This window comes from Cydia fagiglandana, chromosome 9 (assembly GCF_963556715.1).
Source record: "Cydia fagiglandana chromosome 9, ilCydFagi1.1, whole genome shotgun sequence".
Taxonomy (NCBI): domain Eukaryota; kingdom Metazoa; phylum Arthropoda; class Insecta; order Lepidoptera; family Tortricidae; genus Cydia; species Cydia fagiglandana.
Window position 1 is genome coordinate 18,755,351 of NC_085940.1, and position 19,815 is coordinate 18,775,165.

The 19,815-nt window shown below is 41.3% G+C and overlaps 1 protein-coding gene across 1 annotated transcript in view; it reads left to right on the forward strand.

The window, feature by feature from the left end:
* Nucleotides 1-13,702, forward strand: part of LOC134667572 (WD repeat domain phosphoinositide-interacting protein 2) — a 43,119-nt gene extending 29,417 nt beyond the window's left edge. Inside the window, exons 6-8 of the mRNA XM_063525006.1 lie at nucleotides 3,625-3,782; nucleotides 7,255-7,320; nucleotides 13,569-13,702. Of these exons, the coding sequence (XP_063381076.1) occupies nucleotides 3,625-3,782; nucleotides 7,255-7,320; nucleotides 13,569-13,687 (343 nt within the window). The 3' untranslated portion in view covers nucleotides 13,688-13,702. The remainder of the gene's footprint in view (nucleotides 1-3,624; nucleotides 3,783-7,254; nucleotides 7,321-13,568) is intronic.
* The last annotated feature ends 6,113 nt before the right edge of the window (nucleotides 13,703-19,815 follow it).

Here is a 19,815-nt window from a genome sequence, read left to right on the forward strand (position 1 = left end):
TCGCCGCCGCACGCCTGCCCATCCAGCCCAGCCGCGCCATGGTCGCCATCACCAAGTGAGTACCGCTGCTGCTGCTGCTGCAGGGGGGAGGGCGGCGGCTGGCTGGGCTGGCTGTCGTCGGCCGTGGCGGCCGGGGCCGGCCTGCTGCCGGCGCAGGTGGCCGACGTGCTGGCGCAGGGCCGCGCCTTCGCCGCCGCACGCCTGCCCATCCAGCCCAGCCGCGCCATGGTCGCCATCACCAAGTGAGTACCGCTGCTGCTGCTGCTGCAGGGGGGAGGGCGGCGGCTGGCTGGGCTGGCTGTCGTCGGCCGTGGCGGCCGGGGCCGGCCTGCTGCCGGCGCAGGTGGCCGACGTGCTGGCGCAGGGCCGCGCCTTCGCCGCCGCACGCCTGCCCATCCAGCCCAGCCGCGCCATGGTCGCCATCACCAAGTGAGTACCGCTGCTGCTGCTGCTGCAGGGGGGAGGGCGGCGGCTGGCTGGGCTGGCTGTCGTCGGCCGTGGCGGCCGGGGCCGGCCTGCTGCCGGCGCAGGTGGCCGACGTGCTGGCGCAGGGCCGCGCCTTCGCCGCCGCACGCCTGCCCATCCAGCCCAGCCGCGCCATGGTCGCCATCACCAAGTGAGTACCGCTGCTGCTGCTGCTGCAGGGGGGAGGGCGGCGGCTGGCTGGGCTGGCTGTCGTCGGCCGTGGCGGCCGGGGCCGGCCTGCTGCCGGCGCAGGTGGCCGACGTGCTGGCGCAGGGCCGCGCCTTCGCCGCCGCACGCCTGCCCATCCAGCCCAGCCGCGCCATGGTCGCCATCACCAAGTGAGTACCGCTGCTGCTGCTGCTGCAGGGGGGAGGGCGGCGGCTGGCTGGGCTGGCTGTCGTCGGCCGTGGCGGCCGGGGCCGGCCTGCTGCCGGCGCAGGTGGCCGACGTGCTGGCGCAGGGCCGCGCCTTCGCCGCCGCACGCCTGCCCATCCAGCCCAGCCGCGCCATGGTCGCCATCACCAAGTGAGTACCGCTGCTGCTGCTGCTGCAGGGGGGAGGGCGGCGGCTGGCTGGGCTGGCTGTCGTCGGCCGTGGCGGCCGGGGCCGGCCTGCTGCCGGCGCAGGTGGCCGACGTGCTGGCGCAGGGCCGCGCCTTCGCCGCCGCACGCCTGCCCATCCAGCCCAGCCGCGCCATGGTCGCCATCACCAAGTGAGTACCGCTGCTGCTGCTGCTGCAGGGGGGAGGGCGGCGGCTGGCTGGGCTGGCTGTCGTCGGCCGTGGCGGCCGGGGCCGGCCTGCTGCCGGCGCAGGTGGCCGACGTGCTGGCGCAGGGCCGCGCCTTCGCCGCCGCACGCCTGCCCATCCAGCCCAGCCGCGCCATGGTCGCCATCACCAAGTGAGTACCGCTGCTGCTGCTGCTGCAGGGGCAATCTACTTGTCCTTCTCACTCGTTGTCAGGGTTACGGTGTCACTCTCTGGGTTAGAAGGTCAGATGGCAGTCGGCTTCGTAAAAACTAGTGCCTAATACGCCAATTCTTGGGATTAGTTGCCAAGCGGAACGCAAGCTCCCATAAGCCGTGGCAGAATGCCGGGATGACGCGAGGATGAAGAAGGTAAGATCATAGATCACGAAATTTCCTGCCTACATATGTCTGTATCTTTAGGTATTTAAATAAAATTAAACAAAATCTACCCTCAAATGGCTCCTTAAGCCCGTTGAGGGTAGATGAAAAGATTACATGATCAAATAATGTAGGTTAAAGTCGGGTCGTTCGGTAACAAATCCAGGCGGTTTTGTATTTAATTGGTTAACCAATAAGGCCCACTTGCGCCATTCCACTAACCCGGGGTTAACCGGTTAAACTTGGAGTTACCATGATTAGCAGTACAATTTGACACTAGGTTAACGGTTTAACCGCTTAACCCTGGGTTAGTGGGACGGTGCAAGTGAGCCTTAATGTTATAACTACCCAAAAATTTATAAATTATTGGTTTACTTTTATATACGTAAAGATACAGGCTATGGCGACCCTGTTTTATGGCAGTCGCAGTGCTTTTGTTTCATTTAATACCTACTTATATTTTTATTTTTATTCTCTATCAAGTGTTGTATCTTGGAATAACACAATAATATTAAGAAGAAAAAACCGGGCAAGTGCGAGTCAGACTCGCGCACGAAGGGTTCCGTACCATAAAGCAAAAAAAAAACGGAAAAAATGCAAAAAGAAAACGGTCACCCATCCAAGTACTGACCACGCCCGACGTTGCTTAACTTTGGTCAAAAATCACGTTTGCTGTATGGGAGCCCCACTTAAATCTTTATTTTATTCTGTTTTTAGTATTTGTTGTTATAGCGGCAACAGAAATACATCATCTGTGAAAATTTCAACTGTCTAGCTATCACGGTTCGTGAGATACAGCCTGGTGACAGACAGACGGACAGACGGACGGACGGACAGCGAAGTCTTACCCGTCCCGTTTTACCCTTTGGGTACGGAACCCTAAAAAGAAACCATTTATTGCAACACAAAAAACATACAGGTAAATAAAGGCATCGCACGACATGTCTACATTAATTTAGATAAAAACTGCATAAGCATAAATAACGAAGTTTTTTTATTTGAACGATATTTTATCTGTTTTAATCTTCAAATCCATTATTTACTTTACTATGGCTTCTTATAGGTTATCTGTCAATTCAAATATTACATTTATTATCAAGAAAATTAACATATTATGTGTAATTTTCAAGCAAAATTGACAAGTTATTCGTATAAAGATATAACAGATGCAAATTTCGTTCTTACGGTAAGCAACAAAGTGGTACCTTTTGCTTGAAAACGACACACATAGTGTGTTGTAATCTATGACCTCGATAAAGATTAATTAAAACCGCATCAACATAAATCATAGTCATAACAGTAACATTATTACTCACGCGTATCATGCTTACATATTGATAGCTTTTAAATAAGGAATAGTACATTACAATACAAGTGCGAAAAGTAGGAAATTCACAACGAGCTATATTGGGAGTGATTTAAATCGACATGAGTTGCGAATTAAGAGCCAACAGGAGTGGTCATTTCTCCATACAAACGTACTCGACTGTTTCCTCCGTGGGTTTTGAAGCTAGAGCAATGATTTTTTCAACACATATTAATATAATGTCAATATCTGTGTCGGACCGTTTTGCTTTTTTTGATATTTTTGTTTTTTAATTCGCAAGAGTCCTTCAAAAATGGGCAAAATGTCCTAACTGACTATGCCGCAATAAAAGGCGTGGTATTCAAAACTGATATCAATTAGCGAAAAAAGCAAAACAGTCCGACACAAATAATTTCATAATCATTTAGTTTAGATTTCCAAATTTGGTTACAGTTGGTTAAGCTTTGGAGGAGGAAACCGTCGAGTACGAAACCTCGATTTTTGAGATTTTTACGCAGGATTTTTCGCCTTGTCCTTATCGCACTAGTGTTAGGAGCCGCTTCCGTTAGCGAGACGGGTATATTTACCTAAAATATTTAAATCTCAGCATAATTATGTATGTATAAACTCTATTGTACAAAACACAAATCGATGGCACAGGATAGGCAGTAGAAAGGCGAACATATCCCTTTAATTAGTTTTCCTAACATAGGCCCCTGTAATTCCAGCGTGGGTCGCGCCCCTCGGCTGCTGGTGGCGACGGCGGGCGGCGAGTTGTTCGTGTACGCGCTGGACGCGGCCGACGGCGGCGACTGCACGCTGCTCCGCACGCACCGCCTGCTCGAGCCGCAGCAGCAGGCGCCACCGGTGGTCGACACGCATGAAGGTGAGACCTCACTCTGTAACTCTTGCTGGACGACTTCTGACGAAAGTTGAGCGAGTCAATCTGACGAAAGTTGAGCATGTCACTCTGACTAAAGTTGAGCACGTCAATCTGACGGAAGTTGAGCTGGTCAATCTGACGAAAGTTGTGCAAGTCGATCTGACGAAAGTTGAGCAGTTCAAGTAGCAGTTCTGAATGATTCACGGTTAGTTTCACTAGACTTATATCGAGCGGGATATAGACCGTGATTATTCGGGAGCTTGAAAACAATACAAAAGGTAATCACGGTCCATATGCCGGTGGATATAAGGCTAGTGAAGTAGGCATAGTTGCAATATTGAAGTGCGGACCGTGTGAATCTGGAGACGGTCATGTTGTGATGAGATTTTAGTGCCCTTGCCTAGAGCACCATTTCTATGTTAAATAATACGCGCAGATAGATGATGAGTATTTACATATAATGAGAGCAATATTTACAATGAATAATTTACAATTTGATTTGCAAAAACGATTTAGGCTTCCGTGTCGCAGAAGGAAAATTTCGTTGTGTCGGAATGACATTGACGTAGATACGTAGACGTAGACATGCAGCCGGGTTGTGGGCAGCCAGCATTGCGGTGCGCCTCAGGATTATAGATTTTTTATGCCTAGACTGAGAAAAGAAACTAGATAAACACGAAAAAAAGACATTAAGAAATTTTTCGTGATTTCAAACTTGAACCCATACTATGTGACATGCATATTTACTTTGCTAAAATTGAATAAACGTTTAAATATTGAAAAAAGTACAATTACGTTATTGACCATAATTCTATTAGAAAACTTAACATGAATTAAGTGACTTAAATAAGAAATCACCTCATTTTTTTTTCTAAACATTGTTTAATAAAATTTTCATTGTTATTATCAAATGTATTGTACTGCAAACTTAACATGTAGGTATCTTTCTAATGATCCTACATCTGCTACTATTTACAAAAACACCGAAGTTACTCAATAATCGCCAGAAGTCGTTCAACAAAACATAACCTATATAGTAAACTGTTCGCCACATTACTCGGCAGGGCTACCGCCGGGCCCCATGGCCCGCGCGGGACCCCACGCCGGACATTGCACCTTGCTTCCTCCCCACCCGGCACTTTAGTGCCACTCCCGGCACTCCAGTGCCACTCCAAGTCTCACTTGTGCTCCTACGGCCCTCTAGTGCTCCTAAGGCGCTCTAGTGCCGCTCCTAAGGCTCTCTAGTGCTTCTAAGGCACTTAGTGTCACTCCTCACGGCGCCAGTACGCTTGAAGTGCAAGCGATGCGGCCGTTCTCTGCACCCGACAGTCTCAACTATCTATTCTATATCACGATCATTCTTTCTTAGCGTAGACTGGGATTGTTTTTTTTTATTTCACTATACATATTAGACTAAAATAGCACTATAGATTCCACACTACTAGAAGCTTTTTGACCAAAAACATCGGGGTGTATACTAGTATCTTTGCCTTCTTTAGTTTGCTGTAACTTTCCATGCGGTATTCAGAATGAGTTCATTATAAATGTGGCGTCTTAAATTGAACTTTGTTCAAATAGTTAGAACGTCATAATTACAATTTACATTGCGATTTAAATAGTACGTCATAATTACAATTTACATCTCACTCTCCTTGTACAAACACATTGGACAGGTGGAATACCACCCTAAGGTCCGTTTACCGGGGTCAAATGAAGACACAAGGGTTAATGATAACTTCTTGTACCTATTTTAGACATTCATTACTTTTAATGATTTTTTTAAACAATTATAAGTGTAGATTTTGTTTGATACCTCCAAGCGTCGCTGACCAATGATATACAATTGTAAAATACGTATATACCATCGCCCACACTTTTAACTGACAGTTCGTAAAAACTAAACCTTATTGCAAAAGGCATAAGGCATTGTGTTTGTGCTTACGAATAAAAATATTTCTATTCTATTCTACTCAGTAAACTTAATTGCTATATAATATTGTATGGAGTTCTAGTGTCGGTTTTAGTTACACACCATTTTTAGGGTTCCGTACCCAAAGGGTAAAACGGGACCCTATTACTAAGACTTCGCTGTCCGTCCGTCCGTCCGTCCGTCTGTCCGTCCGTCCGTCCGTCCGTCCGTCTGTCACCAGGCTGTATCTCACGAACCGTGATAGCTAGACAGTTGAAATTTTCACAAATGATGTATTTCTGTTGCCGCTATAACAACAAATACTAAAAACAGAATAAAATAAAGATTTAAATGGGGCTCCCATACAACAAACGTGATTTTTGACCAAAGTTAAGCAACGTCGGGAGGGGTCAGTACTTGGATGGGTGACCGTTTTTTTTTTTGCTTTTTTGTTTTTTTTTTGCATTGTGGTACGGAACCCTTCGTGCGCGAGTCCGACTCGCACTTGCCCGGTTTTTATATCATTAATAATGTCTCTTTTGCCCCATCTTAAGTATCAAAATTTTTGTCTCTTGACTACTGCTATGCACGGATTTAAATAAAAAAAGTATAATTATTTTAACGGCTATAATTTTGTGGGAAACATATTGTGTATACGCAATAGATTACTTATTAACAAGATATCAATTCCAGTCTACTCTATAACTAACGATTTATTTCTTTATCTCAAGTATTTTTATAAGAAAAACAAAAGCAACTCATATCATATTCGATAATATCCCTCATACTATAATATTGTACTAAAATTCGGGCACAATATTTCTCTATTATAATTATAATTGTGTATTATATATATCCACTTTGAGTTATGTGCGTGATGTATGCTTGTTGTATGCCGAGGTTCGAGTCCGAGGCTTATGTATTTATATAAAATATATCCAAAGTAGTATCGGTCTTTCAAAGATTGCATATACTTGAGAAATTGGGACGGACCTCGCTGTGACGGGGTGGGTCAAAATTACAAGCGTTTCGAATGTCGAATTTCTTTGGGCACATTTTTCTCGAAGTGTTTTTGATGATATTTCTAGTTATTTTTTGCCAGGGACCTCCATCAGACAATTAAAAATATCATCTTAATCTCGAAAAATTCCGGTAAATAAAGTCCAAAGAAATTAGGGAGACGAAAATGCTTCGATATTAACTCGAGTGGTTTAGAGGTTACGGGCGTTCCGGTGGTATTTCATCTGTCCAATATGTTGGTGCAATATGCATCGCGTCTCACTGTGTGATTAAACTCATTAAGTAAAATGTGAGACGTAAATACATATTGGACAGATGGAATACCACCCTTAGCAACGGAATTCGTATTGAATCTCGGGCACCGGAGGTCGCGGTCGCACTTTCTTTAGTATATGCCATCCATTTCATTTTACAAAATAATCGGCACATTTCAATACGGCTCGATTTAGTTTCAACGGACTTCGGTCCCGATGTCCCCCCGTGTAAGCGTGTGCGTGTGTGTGTGTGTGCGCGCGGTAGTGTGGGCTAACGGTGTTGTCGGTGCAGCGGAGGGCGCGGGCGGCAACAGTTACGCGGGCGCGCTGCGCGGCCGCGACCCCGCCAGGATGTCAGGTCGGTACCCCCCACACCCCCACCACATCCCTTCCCCGGCTTACCACCCGAGCGAACCCCTCCCGACCCCTATCCCGGGGATCTCTAAACTTCGACCCCAACTCCTGCCTTTTCGTGGGCTCAATTATATCGAAGTTTGCAGACCCCTACCTGGTGAGTACGCTTGTATCATGGTGAACCTCTCCCGCTCGCGGCGGCCTGTGCTGTCGCGAGCGGGTCGTGTTAGTTTTAAGACTCGTACGATATGGGAGCGAGGCCTAGTGTATAGTTAACTGACCGATTTTACACCTTAATGCGATGTAGTAAGGTGTACAGTCCGGTGTCTGACGGGCGGGTGTTCCGCAGGCGACGGGGAGGGCGCGGAGTAGCGGCGCGGGGCGGAGGGGGGAGGAGCGACGCCGGAGGAACACACTGTATATACACGTTTTATACCAAATATATTCCTATATTACGCTTAGTGTGATGTTTTCATTCGTTTGCGTCCGCCCTTGCGATATGAAATAACCTTAAAAGTAAACAAAATAAATATGATTAGAAATTAGTTGTTACGATAGAATAAAGGTAGAGTCAGGCGAGGTTTGATAGGCAGCCATGTTACCGTGTAACATTTACTTAAATATTCTATTGAGTTTTACCAAAGCTATGATTAATTTCACTACTTTTAATAGTTAACTTCAAAGGTAACAGCTAACAATATTCAATAATTTTTACTGGCTGATTTATTTAAATATCTAACAAAAATCTTAATAAATAAAGGTACACAACACCCAACTTAAATTAGATTCAAAAGTGCCTGTTTAAGGCCTACTTGGATAAATAATGTTTTGATTTATTGTACTCATTTTAGATACCAATAATTCGTATAGAAAAATACCTTTTAATATTCTCGTATTTAAGCATTTAGTTAATATTTTAAACTATATTCATAAAGCGAATACTTCACTGATAAAAGCAATGCAATAGTGTGAATACTACAAATTGCTTTGAATAAATGCATAGGCGCTTTTAATTTTTTCCTTAGCAGTAGTATAAATTGTACTTATGTACACTTTTAAATAAAATACCACACATTTTGAATGGCTTATTTGTTTCTAATGGTAATGATTGTTTTTTTACACCTGTCACTAATAAAAATTACACCTTGCAAGAGAATGTACCTATGTACTAAGTATTAAAAATTGGTTGTTTCATCAGACCTCGGATTATTCATGCGTGAACTTGTTTTTTAATGTATAATAAGTTGTTACATTTACTGGTAAATACATACTTAATTTAGTGAGAGCTAGGTTGTGACTGTCCAAATTTTAAAGATAATTTTGGAGAATATTTGCAAATTTTAAACTTATTCTGACACATGGAAAGCCCTCTCCATCAAAATAACATTTTTTATTTTTTTATTATGAATGGGCTTACTCATTTGGGAATGGGTTTCCAGCAATTGAACCATTTCTACTTTATTTTTGCATTTGTTATGTTCAGTTGCTTTTGAAACTGTATAATTTATATGTTATCATAGAGTCTGTGCGGAAAGAGAAGAGTCGTGGGATTTGAGGGCGCGCCAGTGCTATTTTATGGTTTTTGCTATGCTGACAACACTGGTCACGTGATTATAGTACGACACTAAAGGTCATGATACTTGAATCCCTTTTGTTCCGGTTTTTTACCACGGCTTACGAAACGGAGCCTGGTGGTGGTGTCGGCTCGTCAACTCAATCCTCTGATTTAGCGCAGGCACTAGTTTTCTTTTTAAAACACACTTGTTTTTATATCTCAGATACTAAAAAGTGACTGCGATTGACAAAACTGCTAAAACTATTTAAGAATCTGCCCAATACAACTATAATTTTAGTACCAAACAAGATACGCGTCTCATTTATGTACTGCCTAATCTGTGCAGTCCAACAGTTATTAAAACCGGGTAGATCGGGTAGAAATTGGGCAATGAACTGTAATTTTATATGGGATATATTTCACCCATTGTAAACTTGACTTGTAATGTATGTGTACATTATTAATAATAAATATGAATATGAATAAAAATAGTGCATAAGTAGGTAGGCCTTATTGGGGATATGTCCGGTTCTCTCATCTCACGATATTTTACTTCGCCGAAAAGTCACTGCTAAATATGAAATTATAATTTCGTAACTAACAGAACCTACAAATAAAGAAATATATTATTAGAAAAAGTTTTATTCTTTGTAATCGAAGTCTGAATTAAAATATTCAATGTCACTTATGTTTGAGCAAACTTCAAAACAACCAGGGACACTCATAGAACTATCTTCATCTGAACTGGATGTGCTTGAATCCGGCACGTAGATTACGAATTCTTGTATATCACCTACTTAGCGGTCTTTTATTCGAGATACCGTAAGTACTTTTACACAATCCTGAAAAAGAAATTACATATAAATATGCATAAAATGGCAAGTATCAAGACTATTTGTCAGTTATTTTAAAGATCATGAATGACCTGCATATTTATGAAAATTAATATATTTTGAATGAATATACTTACCGATTATGTACCGGAGACAAGTTACTTAGGGGACTTATTAAATAGGTAATTATTTAATATTAAATACAACATCAATTCCCGCGAATAGCGGAAACACGTTCCGCGACTTTTTGTAAGTCGATAGTCTGCTTTTAGCCGTTTTCTTCCCGTTGACAAAACCGAACAATGTTAAATATAATTTTCCTTGTGGTTTTATGTACGGCTTTATCGTGTTTTGAAAATATTTTATACATAAAACTTGCGGTTTTTGTTAATAAAAATATACATTGACAGAAGTTTGTTTACTTTTTACAAGACAGGTGTCAAAGGTTTGATTGCCATATAAAATTTAAAATGTTAGTTCCCGTTTCTGCCACGACTCTTCTCTTTCCGCACAGACTCTAGTACTCAAATATACACTACCTGTGAAAAAAGTCATGTTTTAAATAACATGGCTTTTTTGGCACTATGGGTAAGCAACTTTGTAATACTATTAGGACTTAGGTATATAATTGTAAATACCTACTTAGATTCATTATAATTTATAAGTCTGACATTTTATCAAATCAAAATAAATAAGTATTTCAATGTGATAAGAGTAAATGTAACGAGTTGTTAATTTTATAATTTATAAATATCATTATAAGAACTAGTTTTTATAAAAAAAATATTGCTATTGGACAGGCACAATTAGAGAATATAGCACCTAGTCTAGTTAACATTTTTTCTATTGTTACGTAAGTCCTTGATTTGGAACAAATAGTATTTATTTTGGTATTTACGAATAAGCATTTCCTAATAGGTATGCATATTTGGAACTGAGCGTAGCGTAGTCGGTTTTTAGGTGTTTAAAATAATGTAAACCAAGTGACTTTGTTTATCAACCTATATTGCCATAGAACTCAAATGACTATCCATCTATTATGGTTTATGGTATTAATTCATGGGCCGAATATTTCTATACATTTTTTTAAATATCGAAAAGAACACATTATAAATCAATTTGTAATAATGTGGGTTTCCGCGATCGAGTTTTTGACTACCTAGAAGACAGCACCGTGGCGAGAGGTCTGTCATTCCACCAATCATGTTTAACCATGTTTTTATTATTGGTGGATTTTGTCAGCAGCTGTCAAAAAGACCTCTCGTCACGGTGCTGCCATCTAGTGAAAATCTCGATCGCGGAAACCCACATTAGTCGAAACGGTTTCCAATTTTAATTCCTTCCGAAACATGGACTTATTGAACAACAAATGTTCCTTTAATACAGAGTGTAACAGCGGTAAGTTAACCATTTCCACTGGACCTCCCCCCGGCACGCAGGACACCTTGGATCCCATTGTTATAATGACAGTTTGTTATATCGCAGTCATATCATAAAGTCAGCGATGTCACGACCTGTTATTAACGGTTGAAGAGGACCCCTCACCTCACCTCACTCGCTTCGGTTCTAACGCAGCCATCAACTCACAACGCGGCCTCGCTCCGTGTTTAATATACTATAACCCCCTTATTCATAAACGTTTACTAAAGTTAACAAGCCGATAATAATCGTTTGTCCCTTTCCATCATACCAATACGTCGGAAAGGGACAAACGATTATTATCGGTTTGTCAACTTTAGGAAACGTTTATGAATAAGGGGGTAAGACGGTAAACGATACAATCCAACTATACATGATCTAGTATTAGACTTTTTTTAATAATCCATGATATACTTACATTTTATTTTGTAGTTATTACTTTTATATTTAATATCTATGAATTACATGAAAAAGTGTGGCTTACCTAAAGGTTATATAAAAATCTGATCATGCGTGTTTAGGTTTTATCGTGTACGTCTCTATCCCATTATTTCGTGAAGTCTTATTCGTGCGATGAGATTCAACATGTAATATCGATTTTAAAAATGTCTATATGCCTTGCTGCCCGATTCGAACTTAAAGATACGTCAATTAATATATCTAGAAACGATATGGATTAGATGTGTCAGTGTCAAAAGTGACGTTTTTGTATGAATAATTAAAGAAATTACTCATAATTGCACCCTATCACTACGCAATAAAGTTCAAATTAATTTTGGGCAACAATATTCCCTGCCTTATAAAAGCATTAGTTAACTGCAAATAACCTATCATGATTTAAATGAAGAATTGCTAAAATTGTTTGTTTTGTCTGTCTATAATGCTACAACTTAACGTCTTGATTTGTTCATATACCTACTCTATCCTTGTCTACTGGTTTCTTCAGCATTGGACTGTGTTGTCTCTGTTATTGTGCGTGTGTTTCAAAACCCTTAATGATCATCCTTAATTTTCAAGTTAGATCTAATACATTTTTCATTGTGTTGGTCATTGCAAAAATAACACCAAATAAATGCCAAAATTGGGATTTTATAGCAAATAACACCTTATAGGGAGCGTGCGTGAACTATAGGGGACACCGCAGTAGCCTCAGATTATGTCGAATTTAAGTTTCCAATTTATCCCACAAGATGGCAGACCCTTCATCGTGCAAGCAAGCGTGTACAGTCGCCATCAGATATATCGGAGCGGCCAAGATGTTCACAATATCTGAACACGCACTCTATCGCCCAGACAATAGAGGCGTGTTCAGATATTTGTGAGCGCCTTAGCCGCTCCGATATATGTGATGGCGACTGTACGGCACCCTGTTTTGGAGTTAAAGTGTCAATGTCGCGATTATCTAAGTTTCTTTAAATGTGACGACCCACGGGTAACCTAATGGCGGTTGGCGCTTACGCTATTATTGCGGCGCTATGCGACGTAAGCGCCAGCCGCCATAATGCACCTTTTGCCGTGGAACGTCACAAATGATGTCACGAGGTGGCTCTCCAACACGCACGGTCCCTATACAAGGTGTAACAAAAATAAATAGTGGGGATCCGTTGATCCGTTTAAGGTCATATTCGGTAACGAGTCCATATCCCATAATCAATTTCCGTAGACCAAATTCATTGAATATAAAATATAAAGCAAGAGTTGGTACCGCACATGAAACGTAAAAAGTACCTACATCCTTTTATATTAGGTACAGTCATCAGCAATAGTATCTTACACAACTAGGACCGCAAAAATATGTGACACGTTCTTATTTGGAGCGCAATAAGAGCGCGTCATATATTTTTGCGGCCCTAGTTGTGTAAGATACTATTGTTAATGACTAGCTGTACCTGTAATTCATAATTTAATCAGTTTTTTATTCATAGTACCTTTAGTTCGTTGTAGTACCTAATTTAATTTAACCTCGTTGTATGGCAGAGTATATATTATTCACATTATCGACATGAAAACCTAATAATTGTATCGCGTGTTGTACATAGGAGAAGGATTTATTCCTTGAGATCAGCGATTGAAAAACAATCACTGCTTGAGATTGATTGTTTTCAAATAAGATGTGTATTTGAACGTGTTCTTAGTCAATGTTTCATTGTTCAGACTATGCAAAATGAAACAAAGTAATAAGTAATTCTTCTGTAGAAATACAGTACCAAATCTTGTGATTTCATTGGATTTGGTCTATAACGGGGTGTGGACTTGTGTCCTCGGCTACCACTAGCACGGGCGGCATCGTCCCGGCCACGACATTTCGCGAATGGCTTCGGCTAATGCGAAAACGATAGAACGAAAGGTCCGGTCATTGCGTCTCGGTCCAAACTATGGTTGTCGCCTTAGCCGAAGCCAGACGCGCGATGTCGTGGCTAGGTCGTAACGCTCGCTGGCACGCAGACTCGGAGCGCGACTCGGAGCTGGGCGCGGCGCTGGAGGGCTCGCCGCCGCGGGGGCCCTTCGACCTGCGCGACCCCAAGCACTTCCCGCCCATGCGCGTGCAGCCCACCCTCGACTAGGCCACACCCACACCGCCTAGAGGACGTCATCGTGCCGCCGTCACCGACATCAACTATAATTGGGTTGTGTCAGAAAAGGACCTTTTATTGAAGCTGGATCGTCTAAGCCAATATGTTGAGTGATAACACCATTGACGTATCTAAGGATTGGCCTTACGGGCACTAAAAATGGTATTAGGTCAGCGGTGTCACTCACGAATTCCGGCCAATCGTCGAGTCTAACGCAACCAGTTGCGACGAATAGCGCCCGTGATGCGAACTTATCAACCAGTCGCGCGCGTGATGCGAACTCGTCAACCAATCGCGTTGTAGCGGTATCACACCGCTGTTCTGGCCCCTGTCATGCCTCATTATTATTGCCCGTAAGGCCAGTCCTTGGATATCTATGTCAACAGAAAACACCTTGAAAGACGACTCACTCTTTTCAAGTGAGGATGATTTCGTTTTCATTTAGGTACGGCCATAAATATTTCGCGCCTCAACAAAATGTATTAGACGGGTTCCTTCGTCTGGGGTAAAACAAAAGTAAGGTAAACGTACTGGTGCTCGACGCGGTCCCAGTACATGCCATCTTGAAAGTCATCGTCAATAAAGGTGACAGCGTCAGCCAGGTGTCATCTATTGGGCATTAGCATGTCGAGCACTAGTACGTTTACCTATCGCTCTTTGTGGTGTGGCGGAGCGGTGTAACGCGAGCAATTTAATTGCAAATAAATCTCCAATCGACGTTGGTCTGTTTATTATACGTGGAACATATTTAAATGACAAAATTAACCAACGTCGAATGGAATTTTATACTTTAGGCTCATTTACAAAAGTCGTGACATGAAATTGTTTAGCGTCAGAAGAATAATGTATTGTTATATTTATTTATAGAATCACACCTGGAAATAGTCCTGATAGTAGCAGAGCTGTTTTAGATCACTTAAATTTACTTTGATCCAGAATCATACATAATCCATCTTGAAAATTTTACTTTAAGTAGGTACTACAAAATATTGCTTGATTTATTGACAGTATTTTTAGGAATGGATATTCAATTGTTGAATACTTTCCGCTGTGTGTTACAACACTTCTTGGAGGTACCAACTCCCTTCACTCAGAAATTTAAGTTTAAGTTTTGTAAGGCAGGTCTGTTAATAGCATTATACACTACTTACTTATACGTACAAAGTAATAGTTAAATTTCCTGACGGTTCAAAATTAGGACCGTTCTAGATAGTTTTGTTATTATTCATAATGTCAGTTTTATGAACATTGTAACAATACCCTCGCACCAAGGAAGCTGACTGCATAGCTACAGGGTGATAACATTCTCTCTCGCACTTATTCATCAGCGGATATCGTAAATTTTATGAAGGTGGAAGTTCGCGCCGCGACAGAGACAAGCGACCGTGACAGGAGACCGCGACCATCACTTGACCATAGGCAACATATAAGCGCGAGGAGACAGAGGCCTCTCGCGTCTCTGTCGCCTGTCTCTTCGCGAACTGTCGCTTATATGTTGCCTATGGTCAAGTGATGGTCGCGGTCTCCTGTCACGGTCGCTTGTCTCTGTCGCGGCGCGAACCTCCACCTTAACATTTTTGGTGCAGCGGAGTGCTGTTAACGGAATTGGTATAGATAAGATAATTCCAACTGAAATGGTAAATTAAAGTTAATATTAATTAATCATTAGGGTTGAAATGGTTCATACCAATTTCGTTAACACCACTCCCGCTGTACCGAAAATGCTATAAAATTTACGATGTATGTTCATCAGATATAGATAATATAGATTTTTCAAGTGAAAAGTGTTATTTTTTTTTGAATTCAGTTCTTAAAAAATAATCTTTAATATCTTTTAAACTCCTAAATTCCTGTGTTACGACAACTAACGCTCTAACTGTGACGATTACGATATACCTACTATATTTCTGTAAATATATGTTAGGGTGGTATTCTACCCGTCCAACCTCTTTGTCCAATGTCAGTGCGTCTCACTCTGTAATTAAAGCAAAATGTGAGATGCAATACACATTGGACAAAGAAATTGAATAGGGCGCTATTCATAAATTACGTCATTTCAAATTAGGGGGAAGGGGGTCTGGACATCGGATGATAGTAGCATGACGTAGGAGGAAACGGGGTCAATCGAAGCATGTTTTTTGGGAGGGGGGGTCAAAAATCTATGACGTAATTTATGGACAGCCCCTATGTGGAATACCACCTACTTATTGATGTTTTCTTAATATATGGGTAAGTGAGAGTCGCGAATGCTTTTATCGGCCTGCAGCCCGACTTTAAGGCATTTCATCCAAGCTTAGTTACTTTCGAAATGTCTTATGTCGCAGCATTGCAGTTTAAGTATACGATCGGCAACTATTAGCAGTGCGGTGCCTAAATACACTTAAGTGACCAATTCTAAACTCTATCACAAAGGCATAGAGTCTAGAGATGGTCACTTATATGTTTCTTCGGGCTTTGAAGCCTTGATGCGTGATTTTATGCGCCGCGAAAAAAAAAGTCAAAATGTGAAAATGAAAAAAATAGTATTAGTTAAGACAAAGGTTTTAAAAACGTGAAAAAAAAAGATGCTTTAAGACATTGTATGTATTTAGCTAATTAGTTTTTATCAAATTGCGAGTAGCGTTGCGACATATGTATTTGCAAATCATGGCTAGAAAATGCCTTGGGTTAGAGAGATTATTTGTTTCTTTTAATATGCACAATGTAAATACGACTTTATTATTACAGGGTTACTTTTTTACCGGTACAATAAATTTTACCACATCATTGGTATCGATAATAGATCACATTGCACAAATATTTTTTTTTTTCGCATCAATTAATTTATCCTTCACCAATTTAGTAACTTCTGGTTGCACTAATTACAAGGTGTCAACGGTATGAAATCGCGCGCGATGACGTAAACAAACAGTTGCCAGTTCGTGCGTTTGCTAATTGATGCGTAAGGCATCCACATTTTCTAGTACTTTAGCGGATAAGTTCGGGCATTGGTATTTTTGTTTTTTTGTTCCCAAATAGTAGTAACAAAGAATGCTGGTATTTTTTATTTTTGGCAACAATTACGTATGTTGATTTATTGTACTGGTAAAAAAGCAACCCTGTATTGTGATAGAATTGAAAACCTCATGACAATCTCCTACATTATCTCTCTGACAATGCCAACATTTAGTTGTTTCGTTATAAAAGTACCTATAGATTCCAACTGCTTTGAAAACTCAAATTACATCTTATTTGCAATAGTCCAAGGTATTTTCTTTCCATGATTGTATTTATAGTGTTAGTTGACGATTAGAAGTTGTTTTTGGCCATAGTTATTACAAATGTGAAATTATGTACCTGTTGGAATAATTTACTTAAAGTGAGGCCTGTCTTTCATCTGAAATTATTCATATCCTCTAGCCGCTCATAGACCTATAAAAAGGTCTCCTGTTCCATTCTAATTTGAACTTTCGTGTCGACAAAATAAAATTTCATTTTGCTTGGCAAGGTTTGACGTATGGGCGGCTAGAGGATATTGATTTTTACTTATAAATGTCGGTCGAAGTTATTTTAGGTAAACGATTCGGCCTCATTATTAGGAAAATGTCGCTTGTAGATTAAGTTGAGTGTACAGACAAGGATATATAATTAATCTGGACTGTACCTCCAGAGCTTAGTCTTCTTTGATGTTGAAATTGTATGAAATTCAAAATCGCACTCGTGTTCATTGTATATAGAGTATATATGTTTCGAATAATTGTATGTAAACTATAAGTATAGTTTAACGAGCGAGCAGCTCACGCGAGGGGCGACTTTGTTCTTCAAATACACTCAAGGACAATATAAATGTGTAACCGTGTATATAATTTCCGTACAACACGACCCGTTTTTATTGCTCTTGAGTGTAATAAACTTGTTAGCCGCCATGTTTTAAGTGAAACAATCATTATTTACTACGTTATCCTCTCAAATTTTGACGTCAGAAGGCGGTTTCTAATCACTGATGTCCGATTACCTAAATAATGTGTCTAAAACTAGATTTAAAGCATAACCAATGTCCAAGTAAGGCAAGGTGGGGTAAGACTGTCACCGGGGTGAGACTAGCACTTGTATGGAATCCTCACACTGTTTCTCTTGCCCCGAGCAAAATAAACTATGTTAGCCTTATCCCACCATAACTTAATTATTATATGCGAAACTGTTCTGTTGGCGGTTTTAAAGGAAAATATCTGTATTTTAAACTAGAAATGTTAATGGCTCACACTGCTACAATCTAGTATAAGAATGTATTATTTCGGTAATCTGATATTAGTTTTGAAATTACATAATAATTTGGAGAACAATTGAGTGCCCCCGCCGCCGCCGAACATGACAAATAGGGAATGCTCCCGGTACCGAGTTTTTATGGCGAGAACCGGGAATTCCCGGTTCCGGTTCTGTATTTGTATAGAAAGCCAGTACCGGGAGCACTCCCTAATGACAAACCAAACCTTGAAGCTTTGTGATCTGGAAATTAGCTGTAAGCAGGGGGCGGCACTCGCGACTACCCGCGTACTTCAATAATGGGATTCAAAGTCGCCTCAGTTGGTGCAAGAACCGCCACTGTTTAAAATCTTTCGTTTAAATATAATTTACAAGATATAAGCATACTAAAATGGTAACTATCTCGAGCACTTGCAAGATTTTAACAAGTCAATTCATTTGTCATAACAAGAAATGTCGAGCGCACGCCAACATAATTGTTTTTAGACAAGATCATTGCCAAGCGGACCCTAGGCTCCTATGAGCCGTAGGAAGAAAAATTAAAAAGGATTACAAAAACACAGTTCATATCGAGGTTTTGAGGTCTCTCTGACCCCTTCTGTAGCTGGGATGTTGGAGAAATGTGATTTTGAATCCCATTATGTAAGTGAACGGGATTAAGCACTGCCACGGCAGCTCCCGTGTGAATGCACCTTGCTTACTTTTCACGTCATGTTTCATAAAACTACTTACAGTTATAACCTTGTGATCATGATTTACCTGCATTAAAGCAGTAGCCACAAAATATTGGCAAAAGTGAACTAACTCCAAATTGTCTCAATAGATGGCGCTGCGTCCAAAGCCATCTAAACTCCTCCGATACACTTTGCCGGACAAGCATTGCCTACTTAAACGAAAATACTTAATGCAGCCTAGATACGCACACACTATCATCCTACTTACACATGACGTGAAATAGCTATGCTAGTGTGCGTTCAGCGCGGGCGCGGAGCGCAGCGTAGCGAATCGGACGATTTAATTTACTTTTTAGGGGCGGTATTTGAGTAAAAACACTACAGCACGTAAAGCAAAAATCGAGGCAAGGAAATATGGCCTTCAGGAGCCTATTTATCTCGTTCTGTAAGTTTTAAGTTTTTCATCTAGTGTTTTAAAACCTACTTGAATGATTTTACTTTGTACAGTCAGCAGCAGAAGTTGCTAAGCGGACCAGGTGTTCAAAATGATCTTGATCGTTACTTTATTGTTAAGAGCGTGTCAAGGTAATTTTGAACACCTCGCCCGCTTAGCAACTTCTGCTGACCATGGACTGTCAGATGGTATAGGTAAACTGCTGCTGCTGACTCTTGACTATTACCTAAATTAAAACTATTTTATTGCCTTATACTGTTTCCCTAAGAGTACCATATAGGTTTGGTCTTTTAGGTATTTAACAAAATGTATACCTATACTAAACGGCATTGGGTGCCTTCCCTAGTCACCTGATTCTGTTTTACTCTCTTTTGGAGCATTCCATGAAATTGTCTACCGTTGTCCCGTACAAACGCGAAGTTTCTGAAGATTTAAAGGTATAAGAGATTCCTTTACTATGACAAATGGTCAAAAATATGTACAGAAAAATAATCGCCTGCTTTAAATGCCGAGAAAAAAGTCGCAATACAGGAAATAAAATGCGTTTGTACGGGACAGCCCGTGGAATGCTCCTTTTAAAGACCTAAAAGATGAAGAATATCGAACTTCTAGCACGCTAGCATCGCCTTTAAAGTGTCTTTATATGTACCATTGCTGGCCTTATTCATTGGGAGTCCTTTGGCTGTTGACCGCTAGTGTGCTAGTCTCGTCCGTCCGCTGCGCCGTGCGACGCTTAGTTACTAAATTGT